General features: G+C 36.1%; 6 protein-coding genes and 1 pseudogene across 7 annotated transcripts; 2 read left to right on the forward strand and 5 right to left on the reverse strand.

Annotated features, from left to right (window-relative positions):
- Positions 1-1,407: 1,407 nt before the first annotated feature.
- On the reverse strand, positions 1,408-4,622 carry LOC149495903 (uncharacterized; annotated as a pseudogene). The gene is made up of 2 exons (XR_016321382.1): positions 1,858-4,622; positions 1,408-1,769 (listed from the first exon to the last, which is right to left on the reverse strand). The product of XR_016321382.1 is annotated as an uncharacterized LOC149495903 (transcript).
- Positions 4,623-6,070: 1,448 nt separating this feature from the next.
- On the reverse strand, positions 6,071-8,414 carry LOC149495904 (putative LRR receptor-like serine/threonine-protein kinase At3g47570). Its single transcript, XM_089723056.1, has 2 exons — positions 6,549-8,414; positions 6,071-6,480 (listed from the first exon to the last, which is right to left on the reverse strand). The coding sequence occupies exons 1-2, from the start codon at positions 7,948-7,950 to the stop codon at positions 6,134-6,136; spliced, it is 1,749 nt and encodes a 582-aa protein (XP_089579182.1). The 5' UTR covers positions 7,951-8,414; the 3' UTR covers positions 6,071-6,133.
- Positions 8,092-9,212, reverse strand: LOC149495905 (uncharacterized). Its single transcript, XM_089723275.1, has 2 exons — positions 8,573-9,212; positions 8,092-8,474 (listed from the first exon to the last, which is right to left on the reverse strand). Exons 1-2 carry the CDS (start codon positions 9,210-9,212, stop codon positions 8,092-8,094), a joined length of 1,023 nt encoding a protein of 340 aa, XP_089579401.1.
- Positions 9,213-9,639: 427 nt separating this feature from the next.
- Positions 9,640-13,085, reverse strand: LOC149495906 (uncharacterized). The gene is made up of 2 exons (XM_089722299.1): positions 10,330-13,085; positions 9,640-10,240 (listed from the first exon to the last, which is right to left on the reverse strand). The coding sequence occupies exons 1-2, from the start codon at positions 13,007-13,009 to the stop codon at positions 9,858-9,860; spliced, it is 3,063 nt and encodes a 1,020-aa protein (XP_089578425.1). The 5' UTR covers positions 13,010-13,085; the 3' UTR covers positions 9,640-9,857.
- A 1,125-nt stretch (positions 13,086-14,210) lies between these two features.
- On the forward strand, positions 14,211-16,793 carry LOC149495907 (uncharacterized). Its single transcript, XM_089722449.1, has 6 exons — positions 14,211-14,417; positions 14,647-14,739; positions 14,831-14,929; positions 15,596-15,637; positions 15,770-16,001; positions 16,110-16,793. Exons 1-6 carry the CDS (start codon positions 14,295-14,297, stop codon positions 16,685-16,687), a joined length of 1,167 nt encoding a protein of 388 aa, XP_089578575.1. The 5' UTR covers positions 14,211-14,294; the 3' UTR covers positions 16,688-16,793.
- A 487-nt stretch (positions 16,794-17,280) lies between these two features.
- CLC2 (Clathrin light chain protein) lies at positions 17,281-20,180 on the forward strand. Its single transcript, XM_089722450.1, has 3 exons — positions 17,281-17,665; positions 17,983-18,136; positions 19,524-20,180. The coding sequence occupies exons 1-3, from the start codon at positions 17,370-17,372 to the stop codon at positions 19,884-19,886; spliced, it is 813 nt and encodes a 270-aa protein (XP_089578576.1). The 5' UTR covers positions 17,281-17,369; the 3' UTR covers positions 19,887-20,180.
- Positions 20,181-20,981: 801 nt separating this feature from the next.
- On the reverse strand, positions 20,982-25,978 carry LOC105646381 (flocculation FLO11-like protein). Its single transcript, XM_012232231.4, has 5 exons — positions 25,095-25,978; positions 24,686-24,803; positions 23,469-23,583; positions 21,818-22,822; positions 20,982-21,538 (listed from the first exon to the last, which is right to left on the reverse strand). The coding sequence occupies exons 1-5, from the start codon at positions 25,288-25,290 to the stop codon at positions 21,290-21,292; spliced, it is 1,683 nt and encodes a 560-aa protein (XP_012087621.1). The 5' UTR covers positions 25,291-25,978; the 3' UTR covers positions 20,982-21,289.
- Positions 25,979-26,065: the final 87 nt, after the last annotated feature.

Genomic DNA, 26,065 nt, shown 5'->3' on the forward strand with positions numbered 1-26,065 from the left:
TATACCTACTTTTTTTGTCTTTGTCAAATGTGATCTGTTATTTAATTTCATTTATATTCCTAATTTCCTATCTGTTTAGAAACATTTTGTCAGCTTAGAAACTACTTAGAATATGTCAGCAATTACGATTAATGGGTCAAGGTTTTTTCCTTATAAAATGAAAAGTCAGACAGAAATTTGTGTGGTGAAATAATTGCAGGTGTTCAGATGAGAAGAATCCAAGAGCAAAACCTTACAAGTTCTCTAACCAAAAGCTGAAGGACCTTGGCATGGAATTTACTCCAGTGAAGCAATGCCTATATGAAACTGTTAAAAGCTTGCAGGAAAGGGGTCACCTTCCAATCCCAGAACAGCCTGAAGACTCTGTTAAGATTCAATCCTAATAAGGTTGGATTTAGCTACCACAAGTTAGGGAACAGGTCCACACCCCCCTTTCAGTTATTAAAACAAATAGTGATAACAATGAACCTAAAAAGACATAAGATGTCCAAGTATTTGCCTTTTAATTTAATTGATCACATGTTGTAATCATATACCCCTAATATATTAATTTAGGGTGGTCATTTTTATTACTGCATTTGCATAATAAAGCTCTCTTTAACTAATTTGTGCTTAATTAGTAGTAATTAAGGAGACGCTTTCTAGAAATAAGTGGTATAATAAATTTCTTGTGATACTCAGAATAAAAGCTCAGTGCCATTGTGTTTAATATCTTCCCTTAAAAAAATAACTATTTTTTTTTTTTTTTTTTTTTTTTTAACAATTGGAGTTTAATACGGTGTTATGGGTAAATAACTATGTAGCCTCTCAATTTTAGTCATTATTATATTTTTATCTCTTTTATTTAGTAAAAAATACAGTAATTAGTCTCTAAAGTTTAAACTTTTTAGTTATTCCATCCAAAAAGCATCATTTTTATCTTAGATAAGGGACTAAATAGTAATTCAATATTGAATGTCATGCACTAAATAGTAATGTTACATTAAAAATGGAGGAAGGAGTAATAAAAATATAACTAAAATTGAGAGACTAAATAATTATTTACCCTAATATTAATAATAGAATATAATAAAGGGGAAACCCTTTTACAAGCAAAAAATTTAAAATATAGAGAACTATAGTTTGGAAAAAGTTTTTACATTTTTTACTTTTCTCAAGATTTTATAAAGGAAATTCAAAATAATATTTTAAAAAAAAAAAAGATATTTAATATGTACCGATGGCTCTAAATTCAATAAGTCAATCCCAAAATTGATAAGCTTTAAATTAAACCATCAATTCCAAGAAAAATGGAGGTCAGAACAAAAATTAATGAATTCAAACTCTTACATCATTTTTATGGAACTTTCCTTCTATTAATTAACAAACAATACTATAGATTTCTCATTTATATATGAGTCATATTTCTCAAGCGTGCATTTCTTCCTCGGGAGATTTTTAACTTATCTCTGATCAAACAAAGCTTTATAGCGGCATCACTGATGTCGATCCGGTCTTTTGGTGCTTCAACTGAACGAGAAATTCCAATTCCAAGTATGGAGATTAAACATTCCATCATAATTTTGTCAACTGATTGGCCTCCTTCTTGAATGAGAATTGGATCAACAATTGTACTCTATTTGGGAAAGCTGACTTTACAAATTCATGAAGACTCCAATCTTCTTTAAACATGTCAACAGTAGGCCTCTTTCTCGTAAAAATCTCCAACAGGAGAATGCCATAACTATAAACATCACCTTGTTTGGAAACCTCACTTCCTAGTCCATATTCTGCAATCCTTACAAGTTAGACATCACATTTTAATCCTATCAAGTTGAAATTTTTCTAAGATGAAAAAAGAATAAAAAAGCTGCTTACCTAGAGGAGCATAACCAATAGTTCCTCTTAATCCAGCAGAACTTGATTGATTAGAAAAATTATTGTGGATGCTATATGAAAGGAATTTTGACAGCCCAAAGTCACCAATATGGGCAGTCATTGCATCATCGAGAAGCACATTGCTTGGCTTGAGATCGCAATGGACTATTGAAGTCCCAGAATGATGATGAAGATACTCAATTGCAGAAGCAACATCAATTGCAATATTCACTCTTTGAATTAGATTCAAAATCTTGTACCCCTCATGCATCCTATTTACTAGAACATGTGGATGCAACCATTCTTCAAGACTCCCATTGACCATGAACTCACAAACTAGTGCCTTGAAGTCATTGCCCTGATAGTCCACACTTGAACATGCAGTTACAATCTTGACCAAATTTCGATGTTTGATATTCCTCAATGCTTCACATTCCGCCATGAAACTCTTAGCTGCACCATGGCATTGGAGGTTAAGCACCTTAACAGCTATCGTTTGTCGTTCTTCATTAAGAATTCCTTTATATACAGATCCAAAACTGCCACTACCAATTAAATTAGCTGATGAGAACCCTTCAGTGGCCTTATGGAGATCTTTATACGACACCTTCAGGAGCTCTATAAGAGAAGTTTCTGAATTGGGTGAAGTGGGTTTCTGTCTTTTCTTTTGAAACCACAAAAGTAGTAGAAAAGACAATGCCACCAAAATTGCTCCTGATATTCCTGCTATGGTAGCAATGATTACCTTTAGTCTCCTTTTGTTCAATCTTTTCAAGGGGCAAACAGGCAACTGGAACTAAGGCATGCCTCCGCACAGCTTGTTGTTTCCCATAACTGCAATTATGTTTGCATTCTTGAAGACTCCATCAGCTGGCACTATGCCTTCAAAATCATTGAAAGATAAGTCCAAACTGAGCAATGAATTAAAGCTAGCCAAAAATCCAGGAATTTGCCCAGACAATTTGTTGTGAAAAAATTCAAAACTTGAAGACCTCTCAATGAACTAAGAGACAAAGGAATGGACCCTTGGAAACTGTTCCTGCTCATGTATAGGTATTCTAGACTTGTGCAGCTCCCAAGACTTTTTGGTATCTCACCTGATAACATGTTGTCAGATACATCTAAGCTACCTAATGCTTTCAAATTGCCTACTTCTGTTGGAAGGGAACCGGTGAAATAGTTTTGTGCTAAACTAACATAAATTGACAAGGATGAGAGGCCAATAACTTGTGGGGGTATGATACCCCTAAGATTGTTTTGAGAAAAATCCAGCTCTTGCAAATAGTTGCAATTAGCTAGACTTGAAGGAATAGTACCCTGAAGCTTATTACCAGCAAAAGAAAGTGTATTCAACTTTGTGAGGTTTCCAAGAGAAGATGGAATAGGTCCGAAGAAGTTGTTTTGATCGAAAATCATAAACACTATATTTTGCAGATTCCCAATACTTTGGGGAACCATACCTGAAAGGTTGTTGTCATCCACATCCAGATCCAACAAGTTGACTAGATTTCCAACACTAGTTGGAATGCTTCCATATATTTGGTTTTCATATAGAGATAACTCATCAAGATGGGATGACAAGTTGCCAATGCACTAAGGTAAGGACCCACCAAAGTTATTTTTGCCGATATTCAACTTTTGCAAAATGCTGGAATTAGTCAAAGAACAGAGAAATCTCCAATCATCTACTTCTCCACTTCCAAGATGATTGTGATCAGCACAAAGCGTTTGAATATTCAATCTCCCCCTAAGGGAGGAACTTTTCCTGTGAGATTGTTTCGCTGCAACTGAAGAATGACTATATTGGAAGCATTAGATGTTGAATCAGGAATGGGACTGGTAAATTGGTTAAAAGCAAAACCTACGAACTGAAGTTTTGGAAGAGAGATGAACAAATCCGCAGGAAGAAATCCTTCAAAATTGTTGTCGGCTATATCCAAATCTGAAATAGAAGAAAGATTGAATATTGAAGAAGGGATAACGCCAGACAACTTACATGAAGCGAGGCCTAAAAAATTAAGATTTTTAATTCGTCCTAAAGCATCAGGAATGTTTCCAGCAAAGTTGTTTAACGTTGCATAAAGTTGAGTAAGAGAAGATAAGTTTCCAAGAGAATGAGGGATAGTTCCCGTTAGATTATTCCTAGCTACAAAAAGAAATTGAAGCTTCGAGAGAGAGCCAAGCTCTACAGGAACTTTTCCTGACAGATTGTTGGATGGGATCTCACCAGTGAGTGAATTATTGTTTAGGTATAGCTTTTGTAGTCTTCGCAAACGACCAATTTCAGGAGGAATATTATGGGTGAAGCTATTGTTTCTAAGGTCTAGTACCTTTAGAAAGCTCAAATTACCAACGTATGGAGATATGGTGCCCACAAGCTTTAAGGAACTGAGGTCCAGCATTGTGACCCTTCCGTGCCGGCGGCCACAAGTAATCCCATACCATTGGCAGAAGTGGACGGTGCCATTCCATGAGGTCATGACTCCAAGAGAGTCGGCAGCTATTTTGGCCTTGAAATCGAACAAGGCTAGTTGATCAGTCTCATTTCCAGCAATTGAGTATGTTCCTGTGATACAAACCAGACTAACAGAAATATTAGCATAGATGAAAAAACAAGACCAGAAGTATAAAGAGCCCATTAATTCCTATAGAGTTAAAACTTAAAAGGTTATCTCTACAATGGAAGACTAAAACTTCAAGTTTTTTAGTGACCCTGAAAACTGAGAGACTAATATACCATCAGGATAGAAAATGTTTTTCAGATCATTAAATCTCATATTAATACTGATAGATGGATCTTTACGTCCGTTGATTCAACCACTACCAAAAAGTATGTCATGCAAATCATTTCTCTTTTAGAACCAAAACTGAATACACTATCTTGAGAAAATTTCATATTTACCTCCTAAAATTTTCATTACAAATGCCTCAAGCGTGAGAAACGTTGTCGGCTCAAATTGACCAGCAACTCAACATGTGAATGCTGAAATCTTTTTGTTGCACCGACTCAGAATGACTCAAAAATGGACAAACCAAAATTAAACAAGCTCGCATGCATAAACAACTATCAAACTGTCAAGTAACTTCCTATACTCCATCTGTGTCTTATCAGCCGGGGCCCTCCACCATGTACATTAATAAAAATAATAATCGAAACATGGTTCGCTTCGAATTCAACTGAGTACCTGAGAACTTGGAGAAATCATCATAGAGTCAGTAAGTGTTAAAGAAACTAACTTACAACTTCGTAGGGGGTGTTTGGTTAATGGAAAAGTGTAGGAAATAGTAGAAAAAGAAAGAGAAGGAAGAACTGAGAAATGAGAGCAATAACAGTTACAACTTACAAGCTAATTAACCAATAAGCCGACATAGCATCTAAACAACAACAATCACTGGTTGCTGCAAACAATTTAATTAAAAAAATTGATTAATTAATACCAATCAGGAGAAATTCAGAAAACTTTTGGAATGTAATAATCATCTATGAAATCAAATATAAAAAAAAGGGTTCATGATAATAAATATTCTTCCACGATCTCAAGAACCTGATTAGGATTAAACCATTGATTTCATTAACTAAGAAAATCTAAGTTTGCTCCAAAATGAAGCAAATTGCGATTAATCTTCATTTGTACCATTTCTAAGCGCCTGAAGGCGACGGAATAGTCCTTCATAGTTCATACTTCAAACTATGACACGACTTCGTTTTCTACATCAAAAGGCAAACGCGGCTTAATTTAACATGGATTTCTAATAAATGGAACCGATGGGCCTTCTTCTTGGGCTCATATGGTAATAAATGTTGGTTGGACTTGGGCTTTTCTACGGCTTTACTAATTAATTGGCCCAGCAACAGGAACGAATGCCTATTAGTAGGCCACAGATGTCGTTTGCTTGTTTCTTGGGAACGCTTGTCGTTGTTCTCTATCGAACGCCTCTTTGGCGTCTACTAATGTTTCACGGAAAACCAATCAACTATTAAGCGCACAAGCTTAATAAGATGGGAAACTGAAACAAACCATAATAACTATCCAGGAAAAAATTAGAGAGAAAAATCGTATGAAGCTTAATCGTAAAACTTGAGCTTAACAGGGTGTTTCATGTTTGGTTAATGAGAAAGTGTAGGAAATAATTAGAAACAGAAATACAGAGAAGAACTAAGAAATTAAATTGAAATTAATTTTTTTTTTTTTAAAAAAAAAAAAGGCTGAAATTGGCACATCTTAATTGCTGATGTTAAATACTCTTGAACATTCCTCGAGGGTGCATTTCTTTCTCAGATGTCTTTTAACTTATCTCTGATCAAACAAAGCTCTATGGCAGCATCACTGATGTCCATCCGATCTATTGGCAGTTTAGCAGAACAAGAAATTCCAATCTCAAGTATGGAAATCAAACACTCCATCATAATTCTGTCATTTGATTGGCCTCCTTCTTGAAGGAGAATTGGATCTGCAACTTCACTCACTTCATTTGGTAAAGCTGACTCCACAAATTTGCGAAGATTCAAACCTTCTTTAAACATGACATCTGTAGGCCTCTTCCTTGTAATCATTTCCAGCAAGAGAATGCCATAGCTATAAACATCACCTTTTATTGAAACCTCACTTCCAAGTCCATATTCTGCAATTCTCAAGTTAGACATTGTGAAAGAATTGCATAGGATTAAAGAATTGCAAAGAATTGCCTACCTGGAGGAGTATAACCAATAGTTCCTCGTAATCCAGCTGAACTTGATTGATAAGTACAATTCTTTTGGACGCTATGCAAAAGGAATTTTGCCAGCCCAAAGTCACCAATATGGGCAGTCATTTCATCATGGAGAAGATCATTGCTTGGCTTGAGGTCACAATGGACTATTGGAGTACCACAATAATGATGAAGATATTCAGTTGCAGAGGCCACATCTATTGCAATATTTATTCTCTGAATTAGATTTAAATTCTTGTATCCCTCATTAACAGATGGATGCAACCATTGCTCGAGGCTTCCATTGACCATGAACTCATAAACTAATGCCTTGAAGTCATTGCCCTGATAGTCCACACCTGAACATGCAGTTACAATCTTTACCAGATTTCGATGTCTGATATTCCTCAAGGCTTCACATTCCGCCATGAAACTCTTAGCTGCACCATGATACTGGAGGTTAAGCACCTTGACAGCTACTGTTTGCCCATCTTCATTAAGAATTCCTTTATATACAGATCCAAAACTGCCACTACCGATCAAATTAGCCGACAAGAACCCATCAGTGGCCTTATGGAGATCGTTATAAGACACCCTTGGAACTTTCAGAAGAGAATTTTCTGAATTGGATGAAGCAGGTCCTTGTCTTTTCTTTTTAAACCTCAAAAGAACTAGAAAAGACAAGAACACCAAGATTGCTCCTGATATTCCTGCTACTGTAGCTGTGATTACCTTTAGTCTCCTTTTGTTGGATTTTTTGAGGTTGCAAACAGGTAGTTGGAACTCAGGTATGCCTCCGCATAGCTTGCTGTTTCCCATAACTGAAGTAATGCTTACATTCTTGAAGACTCCATCAGTTGGCACTATGCCCTCAAAATCATTGAAAGATAAGTTTAGACTGAGCAATGAATTAAAGCTAACAAAAAATCCAGGAATTTGCCCAGAAATATTGTTGTGAGAAAAATTCAGAACCTGAAGACCTCTCAATGAACTGAGAGAGAAAGGAATGGACCCTTGGAAACGGTTTCCATTCATGTATAGGTACTCTAGACTTGTGCAGCTCCCAAGACTAATTGGTATCTCACCTGATAACATGTTGTCAGAGACATCTAGGGTACCTAATGCTTTCAAATTGCCTACTTCTGTTGGAAGCGAACCAATGAAATAGTTTTTCGCAAAACTAACATAACCTGACAAGGATGAGAGGCCAAGAACTTCTGGAGGCAAGGTACCACAAAGATTGTTTCCAGAAAAATCCAGCAGCTGCAAATATTTGCAATTAGCTAGACTTGAAGGAATTGTACCCTGAAGGTTATTATTAGCAAAATAAAGTCTATTCAACTTTGTGAGGTTCCCAATGGAGGATGGAATAGGTCCGTAGAACTTGTTCTCATTGAATCTCATAACCGCTACTTTTTGCAGGTTTCCTGTACTTTGGGGAATAATACCAGAAAGCTTGTTGTTATATGCTTGTATATATAACAAGTTGACCAGATTTCCCACATTAGTTGGAATGCTTCCAGATATTTGATTTGCATGTAGAGACTATTTTTCAAGATTGGATGCCAAGTTGCCGATGCAATCAGGTAAAGACCCTCCAAAGTTATTATATCCAATACTCAACCACCTGAAAATGCTGGCATTAGTCAAAGAGCAAATAAATCTCAAATCATCAGCTTCTCCATTTCCAAGACTATTCTGTTGAATTAAAAGCACTTGAAGGTTCAATCGCTCAAAAGAAGGCACTTTTCCTGTGAGACTGTTTCCCTGCAACTGGAGAGAGACGATATTGGAAGCATTTGTTATTGAACTAGGAATGGGACCAGGAAATTGGTTAGAAGCATAACTCAGGACCTGGAGATTTGGAAGAGAGGTGTATGAAACTGCAGGAAGAAATCCTTCAAAATTGTTGAATCCCATATCCGAAACTGTAATAGAATAAAGATTGAAGACTGAGGAAGGGATAATGCCAGAAAACTTTTTCTGACCGAGGACTAAAACCTTAAGGTTTTAAGTTGTCCTATACCATCAGGAATATCTCCAACAAAGTTATTGGTACCTATATTAATAGTACTAAGGGAAGACATGTTTCCAAGAGAATGAAGGACTTCTCCCATTAAATTGTTCATAGATATAGCAAGAAATTGAAGCTTCAAGAGATAGCCAAGCTCCAAAGGAACTTTCCCCATCAGATTGTTGTTTCCAAGACTTAAACGAATAAGGCTAGAACATCTAGAAATATTAGATGGAATCTCACCAGTGAGTGAATTATTGAATAGGTATAGTGTTTGCAGTCTTCGCAAACGACCAATTTCAGGAGGAATATTGCGGGAGAAGCTATTGTTTGGGAGGTCTAGTACCTTTAGAAAGCTCAAATTACCAATGTATGGAGATATGGTGCCCCCAAGTTTTAAGGAACGGATTTCCAACATTATAACCCTCCGGTGCCGGCGGCCACAAGTAACCCCGTACCATTGGCAGAAGTGGGTGGTGCCATTCCATGACGTCATGACCCCCAAAGGATCAGCAGCTATTCCGGCCTTGAACTCAAGGAGGGCTAGTTGATCAGTCTCATTTCCAGCAAGTGAGTATGTTCTTGTGACAAAGAACAACAGACAAACAGTAGCAGAGTTTAAAAACCAAGACCAGAAGCATACAGAGCCCATTCCTACAGAGTTAAAAGGTTCTCCATACAATGGAAGACTAAAACTGAAGGACCAATATAAGGAATGATTAAGCTATTTAGATTTTGGACCATGAAATCCCATATTATACTGGTAAGCTGATTGATTCAGTCAAGCTAGCCCCTTTTTTTTTTTTTTTTTTTTTTTTTTTTTTTTTTTTGTAAAAATTCTTAATTTATATTATATTTTGTTTGTTCTAGTTGGCCTTTTGTGTTGCATCTGGTCCTACTATAGAAAGAAAATTAATACCAATAACCAATTTGGCAATACATCAAGCTCAAAAAGCCAAGCAATTTATATTTAAAAAAATGATAAGAAACATTATTGAATCTCAAGTTTCAACTAAGGCTGCATTTTGATAAATAAATAAATAATAGTTATAGAATATACATAATGTATTTACAAAATGTTTATATAAAATTCTATAACATAGGCTTAACTTCAATCCATAAGGTTCCTTTTTATCAAATGTAATTTATAACTACATCCTCTATCTATTTTCCTCCGGTCTCCAGGTATTTCCATAGAACATGAAACCCCGACAAAACACAGAAAACAGGAACTAAAAACTGCAAGTTATGGAACTTTCCTTCTATCAATGAACCAACAATACTATATATTTCTCATCTATATATGACTAGTATTGCTCGCGCGTGCATTTCTTCCTCTAGAGTTTTTTAACTTATCTCTGACCGAATGAAGCTTTATAGCAGCATCACTGATGTCCATCCTGTCTGTAGGTGATTCAGCAGAACAAGAAATTCCAATTCTAAGCAGGGAAATCAAACATTCCGTCATAATTCTATCATCTGCTTGGCCTCCTTCAAGGAGAATTGGATCTGCAATCGCATTCACTCCATTTGGTAAAGCTGACTTTACGAATTTGTGAAGATTCCAACCTTCTTTAAACATGTCATCAGTAGGCCTCTTCCTTGTAAACATCTCCAGCAAGAGAATGCCATAACTATAAACATCACCTTGTTTTGAAACTTCACTTCCTAGTCCATATTCTGCAATTCTTATCAGTTAGACATCACATTTTAATCCTATCAAGTTGAAATTTTTCTAAGATGAAAAATGAAAAGAAAAAACTGCATACCTGGAGGAGCATAACCAATCGTTCCTCGTAATCCAGCAGAACTTGATTGATTAGAAAAATTATTTTGGATGCTATGCGAAAGGAATTTTGCCAGCCCAAAATCACCAATATGGGCAGTCATTTCATCATCGAGAAGAACATTGCTTGGCTTGAGATCGCAATGGACTATTGGAGTCCCAGAACGATGATGAAGGTACTCAATTGCAGAAGCAACATCAATTGCAATATTTACTCTCTGAATTAGATTTAAAATCTTGTATCCCTCATGCGTCCTATTTACTTGAACATATGAATGCAACCATTCCCCGAGACTCCCATTGACCATGAACTCATAAACTAGTGCCTTGAAGTCATTGCCCTGATTGTCCACACCCGAACATGCAGTAACAATCCTTACCAAATTTCGATGTTTGATATTCCTTAAGGCTTCACATTCTGCCATGAAACTCTTAGCTGCACCATGATACTGGAGATTAAGAACTTTAACAGCTACGGTTTGCCTGCCTTCATTAAGAATTCCTTTATATACAGATCCAAAACTGCCACTACCAATTAAATTTGTCGAGATGAAGCCATCAGTGGCCTTATGGAGATCGTTATATGACACCTTGGGAACTTTCAGAAGAGGATCATCTGAATTGGATGAAGCAGGTTTTGGTCTGTTCTTCTTAAACCTGAAAAGAACTAGAAAAGACAACACCACAAAAATTGCTCCTGATAGTCCTATCACGGTCGCAATGATTATCTTTAGTCTCCTCTTGTTGGATCTTTTGAGGTGGCAAACAGGAAGCTGGAACTCAGGTATGCCAGCGCATAGCTTGTTGTTTCCCATTACTGAAGTAATGCTTGTGTTCTTGAAGACTCCATCAGTTGGCAATATTCCTTCAAAATCATTGAAAGATAAGTTCAATAGGAGCAATGAACTAAAGCTAGCCAAAAATTCAGGAATTTGTCCAGACAAATTGTTGCGAGAAAAATCCAATTCCTGGAGACCTCTCAATGAACTAAGAGACAAAGGAATGGACCCTTGGAAACTGTTCCCGCTCATGTATAGGTATTCTAGACTTGTGCAGCTCCCAAGACTACTTGGTATCTCACCTGATAACATATTGTCAGAGACATCTAAGGCACCTAAGGCTTTCAAATTGCCTACTTCTGTTGGAAGGGAACCGGTGAAATAGTTTTGTGCAAAACTAGCATAAACTGACAGGGATGAGAGGCCAATAACTTCTGGAGGTAAGATACCACTGAGATTGTTTCCAGAAAAATCCAGCTCTTGCAAATATTTGCAATTAGCTAGGCTTGATGGAATGGTACCCTGAAGGTTATTATCATCAAAATAAAGTCTACTCAACTTTGTAAGGTTTCCAAGAGATGATGGAATTGGTCCGAAGATCTTGTTCTCATATAAACTCATAAACACTACATTTTGCATATTTCCAATCCTCTGGGGAATCATTCCTGAAAGCTTGTTGCTATCAACTTCTAGAATTGCCAAGTTGACCAGATTTCCGATACCAGTTGGAATGCTTCCAGATATTTGATTTTGATATAGACGAAAAATTTCAAGATTAGATGACAAGTTGCCAATGCACTCAGGTAAGGACCCTCCAAAGTTATTTTTACTAATATCCAACTCCCGCAAAATGCTGGAATTAGTCAAAGAGCATAGAAATCTTAAGTCATCAACTTCTCTATTTCCAAGACGATTGTAACTAATACTAAGCACTTGAACGTTGAATCTCTCCGAAGGGGGCACTTTTCCTGTGAGAGCGTTTCCCTGCAACTGAAGATGGACTATTTTGGAAGCATTAGATATTGAATTAGGAATGGGACCAGTAAATTGGTTCATAGCAAAATTAAGTGTCTGAAGATTTGGAAGAGTGGTGAACAAATCTGCAGGAAGAAATCCTTCAAAGTGGTTAACTGCTATATTCAAATATGTAATGGAAGAAAGATTGAAGATTGAGGGAGGGATAATGCCAGACAACTTACATGAACCGAGGCCTAAAAAATTAAGATTTTTAAGTCGTCCTAAAGCATCAGGAATGTTTCCAGCAAAGTTGTTTAACGTTGCATAAAGTTGAGTAAGAGAAGATAAGTTTCCAAGAGAATGAGGGAGAGTTCCCGTTAGATTGTTCCTAGCTACAAAAAGAAGTTGAAGCTTCGAGAGAGAGCCAAGCTCTACAGGAACTTTTCCTGACAGATTGTTGCTCCTGAGACTTAAACGAATGAGATTAGAACATCTCGAAATATTGGATGGGATCTCACCAGTGAGTGAATTATTGTATAGGTATAGCTTTTGTAGTCTTCGCAAACGACCAATTTCAGGAGGAATATTATGGGTGAAGCTATTGTTTTTAAGGTCTAGTATCTTTAGAAAGCTCAAATTACCAATGTATGGAGATATGGTGCCCACAAGCTTTAAGGAACTGAGGTCCAGCATTGTGACCCTTCGGTACCGGCGGCCACAAGTAATCCCATACCATTGGCAGAAGTGGATGGTGCCATTCCATGAGGTCATGACCGCAAAAGGGTCAGCAGCTATTCCGGCCTTGAACTCGAGCAGGGCTTGTTTATCAGTCTCATTTCCAGGAACTGAGTATGTTCCTGTGACGAAGAACAAGAGACAAACAGAAGCATAGATTGAAAAACAAGACCAGAAGCATAAACAGCCCATTAATTCCTGTGGAGTTAAAACTTGGAAGGTTAACTCTACAATGGAAGATTAAAACTTCAGGTTTTTTAGGGACCCTGAAAACTGAGGGACTAATTAATATGAGGATTGAGATCATTAAAGCCCATATTTATACTGATACAAGAAAGAGAGTGTGAACGGTAGAACCGAAAGTGTAAAAAGCACAAGAAAGATGCAAGAAACAAATTTTACAAAAAAAAAGTAAGAAAAAAGAAAGATAAAGTAGAAAGACGATAATATTACATATTGTTATTTGAAAATGATATGAAACATTATTGAATCTGAACTGAGGAAAAGTATGCAGGAGACGACTTCTTTTAGAAAGCAAGAGTCAAGTAGTCTCTTCTTTCTTGGTGGACCATACATATGTACCAAATCAGCAATTGCCATTTGTCATTGTCAGGTCAACATATAGTCAACCTTTGTTTTAGAAAGAAATGATAACTTAAAAAATGATTACCAAGAAATCTCTTGGATTTCTTTAATATCTATCATTCTTTGGTTGTGCAACTACATTGCTAATTGAAATTGGACTGCAAATTGAATTTTCGAGAAAATGATACTGATTTCAATTATTCTAATTGAATGCCTAGCTACTGGTGAAGAAATTTCTTCTTGCCATTTGTTGGATTATTATTACAAAATTAACTTTATTCCACTTTTATATATAGTTTATAATTAAATATAATATCAACCATTTTTAATATATATAACCAAAACTCTTATTTAGGAGGGTTTAAAATTAGAATTTAGTTTCAAATTGAATTTTAAATCCAAAAATTGAATATCAAAGTAGTTTATTTTTTTATATAAATTGAATTGAATCAGACAGTTTTAATTCAGTTTTTAAGTAAAATTCATTTATTTTCTATAGTCGAACAAAAAATTAAAATTGAAATTATCTAAAATTATAAACCGAAACTAAATCAATTAATTGAATTACCAAACAAGATTGATTCGATCGTAATTTTTCGAATTTAATCAAATTTTGCACACCCCTGAGCTTAACTTTTCAACAATAACTTACAAAGACTAGAGAGTTGCAGTTGGAAGTTGCAAGTGAGGCACAGACAGAGGTGGCACGTGCTGTACCAACCAAAGCAAACCAAACCACAAGAGAAGTTGGCAGCTGAGAAGATGGCATTTATTTTTGGGTTAGGTACCATGAATTCTCTTTTACGAAACCCACATAACAAATATTTTTGTTATTGGTCTTTATACTTTACCTGCAAAATATACAGAATTTTGGTCTTCAGAGTAGAAAGAAATGAGAATGGAGAATGAAAAGAAGATGAAAATACTTTGCCTGCATGGATTTAGGACTAGTGGAAGCTTTTTGCAGAAGCAAATTAGCAAGTGGGATCCTTCTATTCTTGCTCATTTTGAATTGGTATGTAATTTTCTTCTTTTTAATTTTTTTTTTCCCTATAAATTATCAGAACTCTGGAGAGTTGCCATATTACATATTTTTGATGAGTTTGTGTTACCTAAAAATCAATAATTTCAATAAAATTTAAAAGTTCAAAGACTAAAATATAATTTAATTTAAAATTTAGACGCAGTTTATTTCTGTAAAATAACTTGCAGGAAAGTATTTTAAAATTATATGCAAAATGTAGGATTTTCCAAATGGAATTTTTCCTGCTGGAGGCAAATCTGACATAGAAGGCATATTCCCACCACCCTACTTTGAGTGGTTCCAATACAACCAGGTATAATTTATGAAAGAGATAAAAAAAATTCTCATTTATTTAGAATTTTGGATACATAATTAATTAGTTTCTGAAATGTTTCACTAATCAGGATTTTACAGAGTATACAAACCTGGACGATTGCATTTCTTATTTGTGTGAATATATCACAACTAAAGGTCCTTTTGATGGTTTGCTTGGCTTCTCTCAGGCATGTACTATTGCTCTCCTACTTCTATTTACGTTCGTAAACAGCTTTTAAAGTAATATTTAGTGTTTTGACTATAAGCAAAATATCATTTTATTTTTTTTATTAGAGAAAATTATATTTTCGTCCCAACATATTTTGTTATTTTATATCTGTAATAGACAGAAGAATAATTTTCATTTAATAGAGACAAACTACAAGGATAGAATAATGTAATTTTTTAAATGCAAAGATAAAGTAGTTAATTGAAATGTAGAAATAAAATCGTATTTTTTCCTTTTTATTGTTTGATAGCATGATGTTTATATTAGTATTTAAAGGCTATAGGAGAATAAAATATGAAGCATTATTCCCTTAACATTTAGTCAAAACAATTAGTATTGTTGAACAGCACCTAAAAATTGTATTTTTTTTATTAGCAAAAAGATTAAATTTTATAAATTTATAATGTACAGGAAAGATTTATTTTATCCAAGTACTAACCCGAATCAATAGGCCTCCACAAAAACTCAACCTAACTTTGATAACTTAAGTAAAAAGTGTGTTCGATATTATTGTTTGAAGTATAATTGAAAAATATAGACTAGAAATCATTTAAATTTATTTATTTATAATTGAATTCTATATATCTTAATAATAAAACTTCAATATTAATTATTTTTTATCCAGGGTGCAACACTTTCAGCTCTGCTGCTTGGCTACCAACTTCAGGTAATTTATAATTTTCCAGTTAAAATATATTTGACAATTTTTATAAATATATATATTTGCTTAATTAATTACAACATGGCAGATAATTAATTAACTAATTAGCCACTAAAACATCATAATTTGGTGAAACAGGGAAAAGTTTTGAAGGAACATCCACCTATGAAATTATTCATATCAATTTCAGGAACAAAGTTTAGAGCTCCAAGCATATGTGACATTGCCTATAAGGACATAATGAAGATCAAATCAGTCCATTTTATAGGAGCCAAGGACTGGCTGAGATTGCCTAGTGAAGAACTTGCCACTGCTTTTGATAGCCCTCTAATTATAAGGCACCCTCAAGGACATACTGTCCCAAGACTAGGTTATTTCTGCCACTTAATTAATTACTTTTATTTTAATTTAATTTGCTTGGAGTGTATTAGGTTTTCTTTAATTAATTATGTGACAATGTATTTGATGTCACAAATAGACGAGGCAGCCATTGAGCAACTCCGCGGTTGGGTTGCAGAGATCCTTCAATGTCACAATAAAGATTTGATTGAGAAACTGAAGAATGGAGAAGAAGCAAAAATGGATGCCAAGAAAGTGCAAGAAAAGGCTGATGAGAATGAGAAACTAAAGAATGGAGAAGAAGCAAAAATGGATGCCAAGAAATTGCAAGAAAAGACTAATGAGAATGAGAAACTGAAGAATGAAGAAGCGGCAAAAATGGATGCCAAGAAAGTGCAAGAAAAGAATGATGAGAATGAGAAACTGAAGAATGGAGAAGCAGCAAAAATGGATGCCAAGAAAGTGCAAGAAAAGACTGATGAGAATGAGAAACTGAAGAATGAAGAAGCAGCAAAAATGGATGCCAAGAAAGTGCAAGAAAAGAATGATGAGAATGAGAAACTGAAGAATGGAGAAGCAGCAAAAATGGATGCCAAGAAAGTGCAAGAAAAGACTGATGAGAATGAGAAACTGAAGAATGAAGAAGCAGCAAAAATGGATGCCAAGAAAGTGCAAGAAAAACCTGATGAGATTGAGAAACAAGCTGAAGCTGAATAGAATCCTTCATACTTTACAGTTCAAACACATAATATTGAAATGGAATGTATAACCATTTCACCAGAACTCGCTCTTTTGCTTTTATATTAGTATAGCTTTTGAGATATTGAACTGCTTTATGAGGTGATTACGAACATCAATAACTACAAGTTAGGAAATAATATGTTAACATAAAAATAAAGATAAAGATAAAAAGTATTAACTAGGTATTTTTCCTTGATCACAATATGTAATTTCTTTTTATCATTTCATAGTAAAAAAATCACAACAAAAGAAACTATATAAACCATAACTTTCCTACAAAGAAGCACAACAAAATCTATAGCTTGAGGAAGTTCGAGATAATAAATCATAAGAGAATCTATATGACGAGTAAGGCCTTGGATTTGAGCTTGACCACACCTTAGCTTCTACAAGAATCATAACGCTATAGTTTAACCCAAAAAAAAAAAAAAATTCCTTGCATTGCATTGGTAACTATTGGGCCCCGAGGTAAACTAGGCCCACTAAAACATTTACTTAAAGCCCATAAAACAGCCCAGTTAATCGGCCCTTGGGGATGCAGAGGCCTAAGAATATCAGTCACAGACTCACAGTAGATCTTCTCTATCACGCCCCACGCATATCGCTAACAACTCAACAGAACTTTACGCTTGTCCGTACAAGAAAGGCGCAAAAACGAATGTCTTCTGTTTCAGACTCGTACGATGACTCAGTTCCTCAAACTGAGTCAACTCACACCTTCGAGGACGACAACGGTGGGTATGTAGGTTACAACCCGCAACAATTCGACTCATTTGCCGGTGGTGATGACGATTTCGAGCCGCAAGCACCTGTCTACTCTGCCGTTGGAGAGTTCGCTCCTGAGGAGAATGGGAAGGAATTAGATGGAGAGTTTGGTGAATCGGACGGTGCGATTTGGCCTCCTCCGTCGGAGATGGAAGCTGAGGAGGGATTTCCCCTCCGAGAATGGAGAAGGTAGATCTACTTTTGTTTTTCTGTTTGGTTCTGGAGACAAATTGTTTGCTTTTTGTCCAAATTAATATTTAATTATAGCGTAAAAAGTTCAATTGATGTTGTTTCATTTCTAAATTGATTAATTTTTTATGAGTATTGAGAAAAAGTAGTTTTGGTTGAATTAATCAACATGAGAGGAAGGTTTTAGCTTGGCCATTTCCCGGTTTCCCCAATTATGCTTGATTTCAATTTGGGTAATTCAGTACTGTACTCCTGCTTTTGGTATTAGTATTTTCACCAGAATTTGACCCGGTTTTGTTATGGTATGTTATACTCAGGGAGAACGTAATAAGATTGGAGGAAAAAGAGAAGAGGGAAAAGGAGGTTTTGAGCCAAATAATCGAAGAAGCTGATCAATACAAAGTTGAGTTCTACAGGAAGCGGGAGATAACTTGTGAAAATAATAAAACTACTAACAGGGAAAAGGAGAAGGTAATAATGAATTTTGTATTTTGATTTAGTTGCTGCTGCAGCCTTTTTTTTTTTTTTTAAAAGAAGAAGAAGAAGAAGAAGAAATTTCTGTTTTAATCGTTTCTTGCTTAACATTAATTTCCTACTTAAAAGTTCATTATGACTTTGCAAGGGATTGGGTGGTGTACATATTATCCATTTATGCTTGTGATCATCCAGGATTTTGTTTTAGCACATTGTAGGAAATATGTTCTCAAATTTCAGACTATTCATTTTATATGGTACAATGTGTGGGTTAGGAGTTAAGCTAAGCAATGGTACAGACTAAAGAGTATGCAAGTAAAAGATTGTTATCCTATATCCCATAATTAACCAAAAAGATCAAGATTTTATACATTCTCAACATTATTTGTTGCATAGAAACTCTCTAGACTTCAAATCGAGGTTTTTGGCTTGCTTTTATGACTAATTAAATATATCATGCTGTTTAAGATATCAGAACTTTTATTAGGCTAAATGGTATGTTATGAAAGAATAGATCATTACAAAAGTAGATGCTAACTACTGAATATAGGAACTTTGGATGATCACTAATTTAAGGCATGTCCAACTGTTTGTAGATGAAGCTGTGTGAGTAGAGCTAGTATCACATAATTAGATCTTTTCTTCCTGTCCTACCTTGCTGTCCTCTATTGGCTGGTTCGAAAATCTCAATTATGTAATTTTTGGTTTTTGCCTTCAATTTTAGAACAACATCCACCACTAGCAAGTTATGTTCGCATGTGCAATCATTCTAAGCAATTATCTAAAAGGGGAAAAGGATGTGTGTTTGAGCAAAAAGCTTTTGACACCACATTTGATAATAAAATAAATTATTCAACTTCCGCATAAAATGGTCCTAAGCTTACTGAATTTTCCAAGTTTGGATTTATTACAAGAGCAATTACTGGATTTTCCAAGTTTGTATTTATGACAAGAGCGACTGTATCCATTTAATTTTAGGTATGTCCTAATCTGTTTGGCTGTTATGGGTCTACTGTTTTGTGAAAGTGAGTTCCCTGTGCTGAATTTTTCTATTCGATGGTTCCTATGAATTTAGAAGGCCAGCTGCACAAAACCATGTGATGTAGACCTGGCAGAAATGATTGAGACTTACGGTAAAACCCAGATTTTTGCTCAAGCATGAATTATGAAAGTTGATTAGACCGCCTGGATGTTATTCCAACAGCTGGTTAGATTTGTTATACCATCATATTGTTTTGGCTTAAGGTTGAGGGTTGAAATTGCTTTTTTGTGAGGAAAGGCCTCCTAAAATATATATTTTAAACAGGAAATTCTATTTGTACATCTTATAGTACATAGAGACTGACGCATATGTTCTTCTGATCTTTGTCTTCTTCTGTGCCAGGTATTTGTGGCCAGCCAGGAAAAATTCCATGCTGAGGCTGATAAAAATTATTGGAAGGCTATTGCAGAGCTCATTCCTAATGAAGTGCCAGCCATAGAGAAGAAGAGAGGAAAGAAGGATCAGGAAAAAAAGCCTGGCATTGTTGTGATCCAGGGTCCAAAGCCAGGGAAACCAACTGATCTCTCAAGGTTGCGACAGATACTTATAAAACTGAAGCACAATACGCCCCCTCACCTAAAGCCTTCTCCACCACCAGCACCAGCTCCTGCTAAGGATGCTAAAGGCAGCGATGATGCTGCTGCTGCTCCTTCTGTCAAGGCTGCTGCTGTGGTAACTGCTACTGAGGCTGTAGCTGTTGCTTGATTGTTTGCTTATTGACGTTATTGTTAATTTGCATGTATTGGAAGAAGATACATAAGAACTTTATACACTTTTACCCTGTAGTGTAGCATCAAGCTTGTCCACTGGACATAGACCAAGGGCAGAAAAACTTAATTTAGATCGTGCAAGGTTACATTCTTGTATTTCCTATTTCTAAAAAAAAAAAAAAAAAATGAAATCATTTAGATGTGATTTATGACCCAACTTATCTTTGTTAACTTTCTAGCTTGAAACAAGTATGCCGTTATAATTAATATTAAACATAAAGTTCAGTGAGCTTGAGTTCGTGTTGTTAAATTCCGCAGTGATTGAGGAATCCATTAATGTTTCCTATTGTTTTGATTTAGGTTTCTGATGATTCTGTGAGAGCTGTTAATGATTTAGATGGTTTTATATCCATGGTTACTGGCTTTGTGGTCCGGTCACCTGTTCAAATTTCAGTTCAATGTTTGTGGTCCAGTTACTAGATAATTTTATCTGTAAACAGATCAAGTACCGATAGTCTAGATTGTATGAATATTTATGTGGTCCTGTCCAAGCTTAGAAAATATTCCGTTGCATATTGATTACCTTGTGTTCTTATTGGTATTATTATGAATTATTATTACCTTCCAATAGATATTTGCTATTGCCTGCCCACATCCCATGTGCAACTTAACTTCCTTTTTGTTGTTATTTTTTTTTTTTTCCCGTTCTTTCTTTTCATTTGCTGCTTTTCTGCTTTAAGAGCACATCAATTAACCAATTACCAAAGGCAATTTCTGGTCTTAATTATTGTTTCAAAATTTGTAGTTACGTCAATATATGTAAAAGTGGATAAGAAGCATAATCATGATCAAGCATTATTCTGTTTTCGAAACCGAAATATCATTGAGCTCGTTCGTGTGGGTTATCACGTGGTCTTCTGTTACCCCATGTGACACTTGTTGAAAAGCTTCAACCCTACATCTGCAAATGTGAAATCTTTTTCTATTTTGTCTTGTTAGGCTCAGCTTTGGTGTTTTCTTGGCTAGAAAGCTCAAATTCTAAAAAGAAGAAAAATCATGGAATCAAAAAATGAATACGAGACACATAAACTTATCGCGGCGATAATGGAGGGTTTTTACTTCTCATTTTTGGTGCATAATAATTCACCTTGTAGAAATCGAGCAAGAGCAATCGTAGGACTTATAATTGGTTTCCCTAATAATACAAAGAACATGGATTACAGAAAAATCAGCCAAGCAATCTAACAAACTTTACATCACAGACGCAAGACTTCAGTCAGTTCTCTTTTCTTTCCTGGAAATCGGTTCCTCTTTCAGCTCTCGAGCTGGTTGAAGACCAAAAATAATACACAGTGATTAGAATAAGCTGTTGATATCACAGATATTGATTTCCAACTATCACCTCCCCCGAAGAGGAGACCGACCACCTCTCTCACTGCCAACTTCTTCTAATTCAATCCCATCCAAACAAAGACCATTGTTGTTGACACTCACTTCTGAACTAGCATTACTGCTTGTTGCCAGAGGGGAGTCTGACACACTAACTGTTCTACTTCGTGCAGACCCTGATCTCACGCTATACATTGAAGATGCTGGAATATTAGTCATTAAAGGCCGTAAATTACCAGGAATGCTTCGCCTTATATCCTGCTCAAAAAAAATCAATAAAATAAGCAAATCACTACATGTAAAGATGCAATACCGAGTTTGCTTCACTCGATCTTTCTGTCAGATAACAAGTACATAAAATGAGGACAAGTCGCAACTTTCTTTTCTACAACTTAAGATGAGGAACTAATTAGCATCAAGAAATGGAGATGGAAGATAACCATCTTGCGTAATTATTGCCAGGGCATCAAGGTTTGAAATAATTGAATATAAAAACCCTACCTAGAGCATTATTTCTACCAAGGGTAAAATACGTACCATGTGTCTTATAGCCATATCCAAAGATTTTTTTGAAAGTGTTCTTCCAAAGCCTGAGCTGTCCGGTGATGAAGACTTCCCAGAAAGGTTTCCAAGAGGAGAAAGTTTATCATCTTGCTTAGGAGGAGCCAGTTTTCGCATATTTATTACTCTTTCGACCATTTTGGTTCCAATTAGAACAGGGCTCACATTGTCATTAACTTTAGCGCGTGCACGATTAATTGCAGGAACAGAGCTCCCACTGGTGTGCATAAAGCCATTGGGGGCTCGTCCTCTTGCAGGGGAGCATGATTGCCGTCTTGGTCTCCCATTAGGAGTAGGCTCAACAGAGGAAGATCGAGAGCTGGGTGCTCCAGGCCTACCCCTAGTGGCTGAAAGTGGCCTATCAGGTAATGATGTTCTCAAATTTGGTGGAGCATCGAGTGAGAAACCAGGCATCTCCGAAGGCTTCCAAGGCCTAGATTTCACTGTTGGAGAAGTGCCACGTGATGGCACTGGATTTCTAGCTGTTGTGGGAGCTGTCTTAGTAACTGCAGCAGACGACTTAATAGGAGGAGCGGATATAGTTGTTGCACTTGATGGAGTGGATGGACGTCGAGTTGGGGTTGATGCCCTTGATGTGGACTTTGATGGAGGTATAGAAGGCCTCGCAGTTGGTGTTGAAGGTCTTGCGGTAGATCTTGACGGTGTTGAAGATCTTGTAGGAACTGTAGTAGGCTTTGTTGCAGAAGCAGCAGGCTTAGCAGCAGAGACATTTGGCTTAGTTGCAGAAACTGCTTTACATGAAAGCAAGGTGGCCCGAGAAGTAGGTGTTGAAGATCTAGAAGGTTTAGAAGTTGAGGTCAAAGTAGGACGTCCAGTTGGTGTTGCAGGTCGTGATCCTGGACCACCTGATGATGAAGGCCTGCGAATTCCTGCACCAGAAGAGTTCAACCCAGGGGAGGAAGTTGATTGCTTAGACACCAAGCTTCCCCGTGTGGGAGGTTCTGGCTGAGGGTTTGCTAGCTAACCACAATGAACAAATTAAGTTCATCAGTCCATGAACAACAGAATAATAAGATGAGAGCCATGACTCTTCACTCAAATTATGTTTTTGGTGGGACCCTTGAACAGTTTCCCGATTCATGTCTAGCTATGAAACAACTATTGAATGATTATCTAAGGTGTTTAAGCAAATGTTTAAGAGAAGAAAACATCCAGCAGTTGGACTCGTGACTTCTCAGTAATCTCAACTTCATGCCAGCAAGGGTTTATTTATTTCTTCCAAAAATTGATGTTCACAGCGCCATCCAGTTGTATGGAACTGAAAAATAGAGTAAGAAACTTGATTGCAAGTCTATCACTCACCCAAGGAAACAAATCATTGATGAATATACACAAGAACCTTCATGGGTTCTGCAAATATCGTGCACAGTTACATACATTTAATTGTAAACGCTAAACATGCAGCGATGGACCATATGCAATTCTATCATTAAGATGACCTTTCCTTTTATAAAACTTGAAAGCAGTACAAGATGTTAAAAATTTTCCCCGTAACCAAGCAGAACAAACAGTTTTGTTGACACAATCAATTACACTAACGCATTACAATACAACAAAAATTAAAGCAGGAGTTCTGTCCAGCTAAAATTATAGATTATGCACTTACTCTAGATTTCAGGGCAGTGGGACGGGCCTTTGGAGTGCCAATCTGACTCATAACAGTCTTTTGTGATTCCATCTCCAAAGAAGGAAACAATGGGGTACCAGGAGGTGTAAGAAGCCTGAAAATAGTATATTAATTAGCATTGTCATCAGCTTGAAGTTGCTAAAGGTATCTGAAACAATGACCGGAATTCAGTATACAGTTGGAAATATATGTTGTGCCTATTGATTACCAGTGATTATTCAGAAGTTGCATAAAACATGAAAAAAGTTACCAGCCACGATACAAATGTTTAAAGATTACTTCTACCTACAACAATGACAATAAGATCAAGCCCAAGGACGGACAAACTGTCATCATTATCCAACTACAAGACAATAAAATTAAACAGTCCAGGCCCAACCCTTCTCCAGGGATAACTCTTTGGCATGTCACACAGCTCATTCGTATGAATGATTGTAATAAGAAAAAAGGTTGCTATAATTAGTATTGTCATCTCCATGATGTCAGGAAATTCAGAAATTGGTAATAGAAATTTCTCAGTACATGCACTAGAAATCTTAAAAAGCAGCAATTCATGATTGTAGAATAAGGCATTTTATTCAATCAGCTATGAGACACCACATGATACAGATTTTAACAAAGTTTAAAAAAATGCATGTTAAGACAATAGCCTTTCCAACTTAGAGTTAAACTTACAAGAGAAATTCAAGAGTGATAATCCTATGAGGGTGCTATCAGCAAGTTGTGTGAGGTTGGACAAAGTACTATTTCAACCAAAACTTAGGTGCATTGTGAGTACTATTTCAACCAAAACTTAGGTGCACTGTGATAGTTGCATGACAAGGTAAGTCTAAAGTTTTAATCAGTCACATCTAGGGGGCTCATTCAGTATCCACCACCATCAACAGCACATGTTATCACCACTCATCGTAATCTTTTGCTTTTCTCCCCTCTTTCAGTACTATGGAAAACAGATCCTTGTAGCATCAATTTTCAATTTCTCCTTTCATGATAGAAACAAGCTAAAGAAATACCAGCTAAAAAAGAAATAAAAGGTTTATTTTCCTAAAGTGTGAGAGGTCCAGCTCCATTGTTCTAGTAGAAATCCGATTGACCCCACGATGACCATGACCCCAAAAAAAGATACCGAGAAATCATATGAATCAAGTAAAACTTCTTAAAGAAAAAATTTGGAAAAAAACAGGTCTTCTAATTACCAGTCATAGTCATTTTTATCATTGTCAGAATTGAGAAAATCATCAGCACCACTGGCTTTTCTTGCAGGTGTTGCTGTGGATGAAATATTAAATATAGGAGAAGTACCGGGTTTCGACCCTGCAATTTTTAAAAGAATACCAAAATAAAAAACACATATTATCATCCAAAAGAAGCAGCCAACTCAAGAAATTTAATTACCAAGAAATTAAATTTTACCAATAAAATTTAAACCAAGAAATATTTACCAAGAAATTTAAACCAGATTAACTAAAGAAGCAGCCAACTCAACAAAAAAAGATGATTAATTTCACAGTTTACTCAATCAAGAGCCACAATAGATCAAGCCACAAAAACCTAAAATTAGAAACAAAGCATCTAAATTTAGAAACAAAGCGTCAAAAGATATACCTAAAGGTGCATCAAACTCTTCAGAGTTATTAAGGAGGAGATTATTTTGCTCCTTCTCACGCTTCTTCATTTCCAGAAACAACGCGAGCTCTTCTTCCTTCTCCTTCATCATTGACGCCCTCAATTGTTGCCTCTGCTTCACCGCTGCCGCTGCCATTTGCATTTGGGAGTCCTGAGCCCTAAAACTACGATTCATTTCCACAAATCTGAACTTCTCTCTCTTCAATAAAATAGTCCCAAAAATTCACAGATCGAACACTAAAACGAACAAAACCTAAAACCTAACTTAGCTTCCCGCTCACTTCTTTAACCACCAGAAACGCGTAATACCGTTAATTTATAACCTACAAGCTTCTTTTACAGTAAAATTAGTTAACGTTAGATCTAAAATCCAGCTCTAATGGCGGCATTTCACTTCCGCTTCTCTTTACAGGGCCGAAACCAAACAAGATAGAGCTCAGCTAGAAGAAAGTAAAAACCGGAAGAGAGAGAAAGCCAAAACGAGCAGAGAAGAAAGCTCCATTCCCGCAAAGAGAAGCTGAAATCTACAGATAGACCTTTCTAGAAAGAAAAATTGCTAGAGAGAGAATGTAGAAAGCTAAAGAGAGAGGGAGAGAAAAGAGAATAAGGTGAGAGGTGAAGATCACAGACTAACAGTGGGCACAGAGAGAAAGGTAAACGAAGGAATGGCATTCAGAGTAATTAAGAAGAGAAAAGAAGGACGAAATGGTAAAATGTGAACAAGGTGAGAGGTTTCTTGTTAGAAATGAAGGGGGGTGGTGGGATTTTCTTGTTAGAGAGGACAACTGTAACAGGTGAGAGAGAGGCACCGGTGGTTGTTTTCTCTCACTTAAAGCCTACGTTTTATCGGGCTTTCGACTCTTGTTTTAGGTGTGGATGGATAATATTTGATGATCACGATATTACCCTCTAGTTTTTAAATTTTGAAGTTTTGCAATAGTGTCCTCGAG

This window comes from Jatropha curcas, chromosome 6, assembly GCF_041381405.1.
Source record: "Jatropha curcas cultivar XTBG-Jc1 chromosome 6, XTBG_Jcur_1.0, whole genome shotgun sequence".
Taxonomy (NCBI): Eukaryota; Viridiplantae; Streptophyta; class Magnoliopsida; order Malpighiales; family Euphorbiaceae; genus Jatropha; species Jatropha curcas.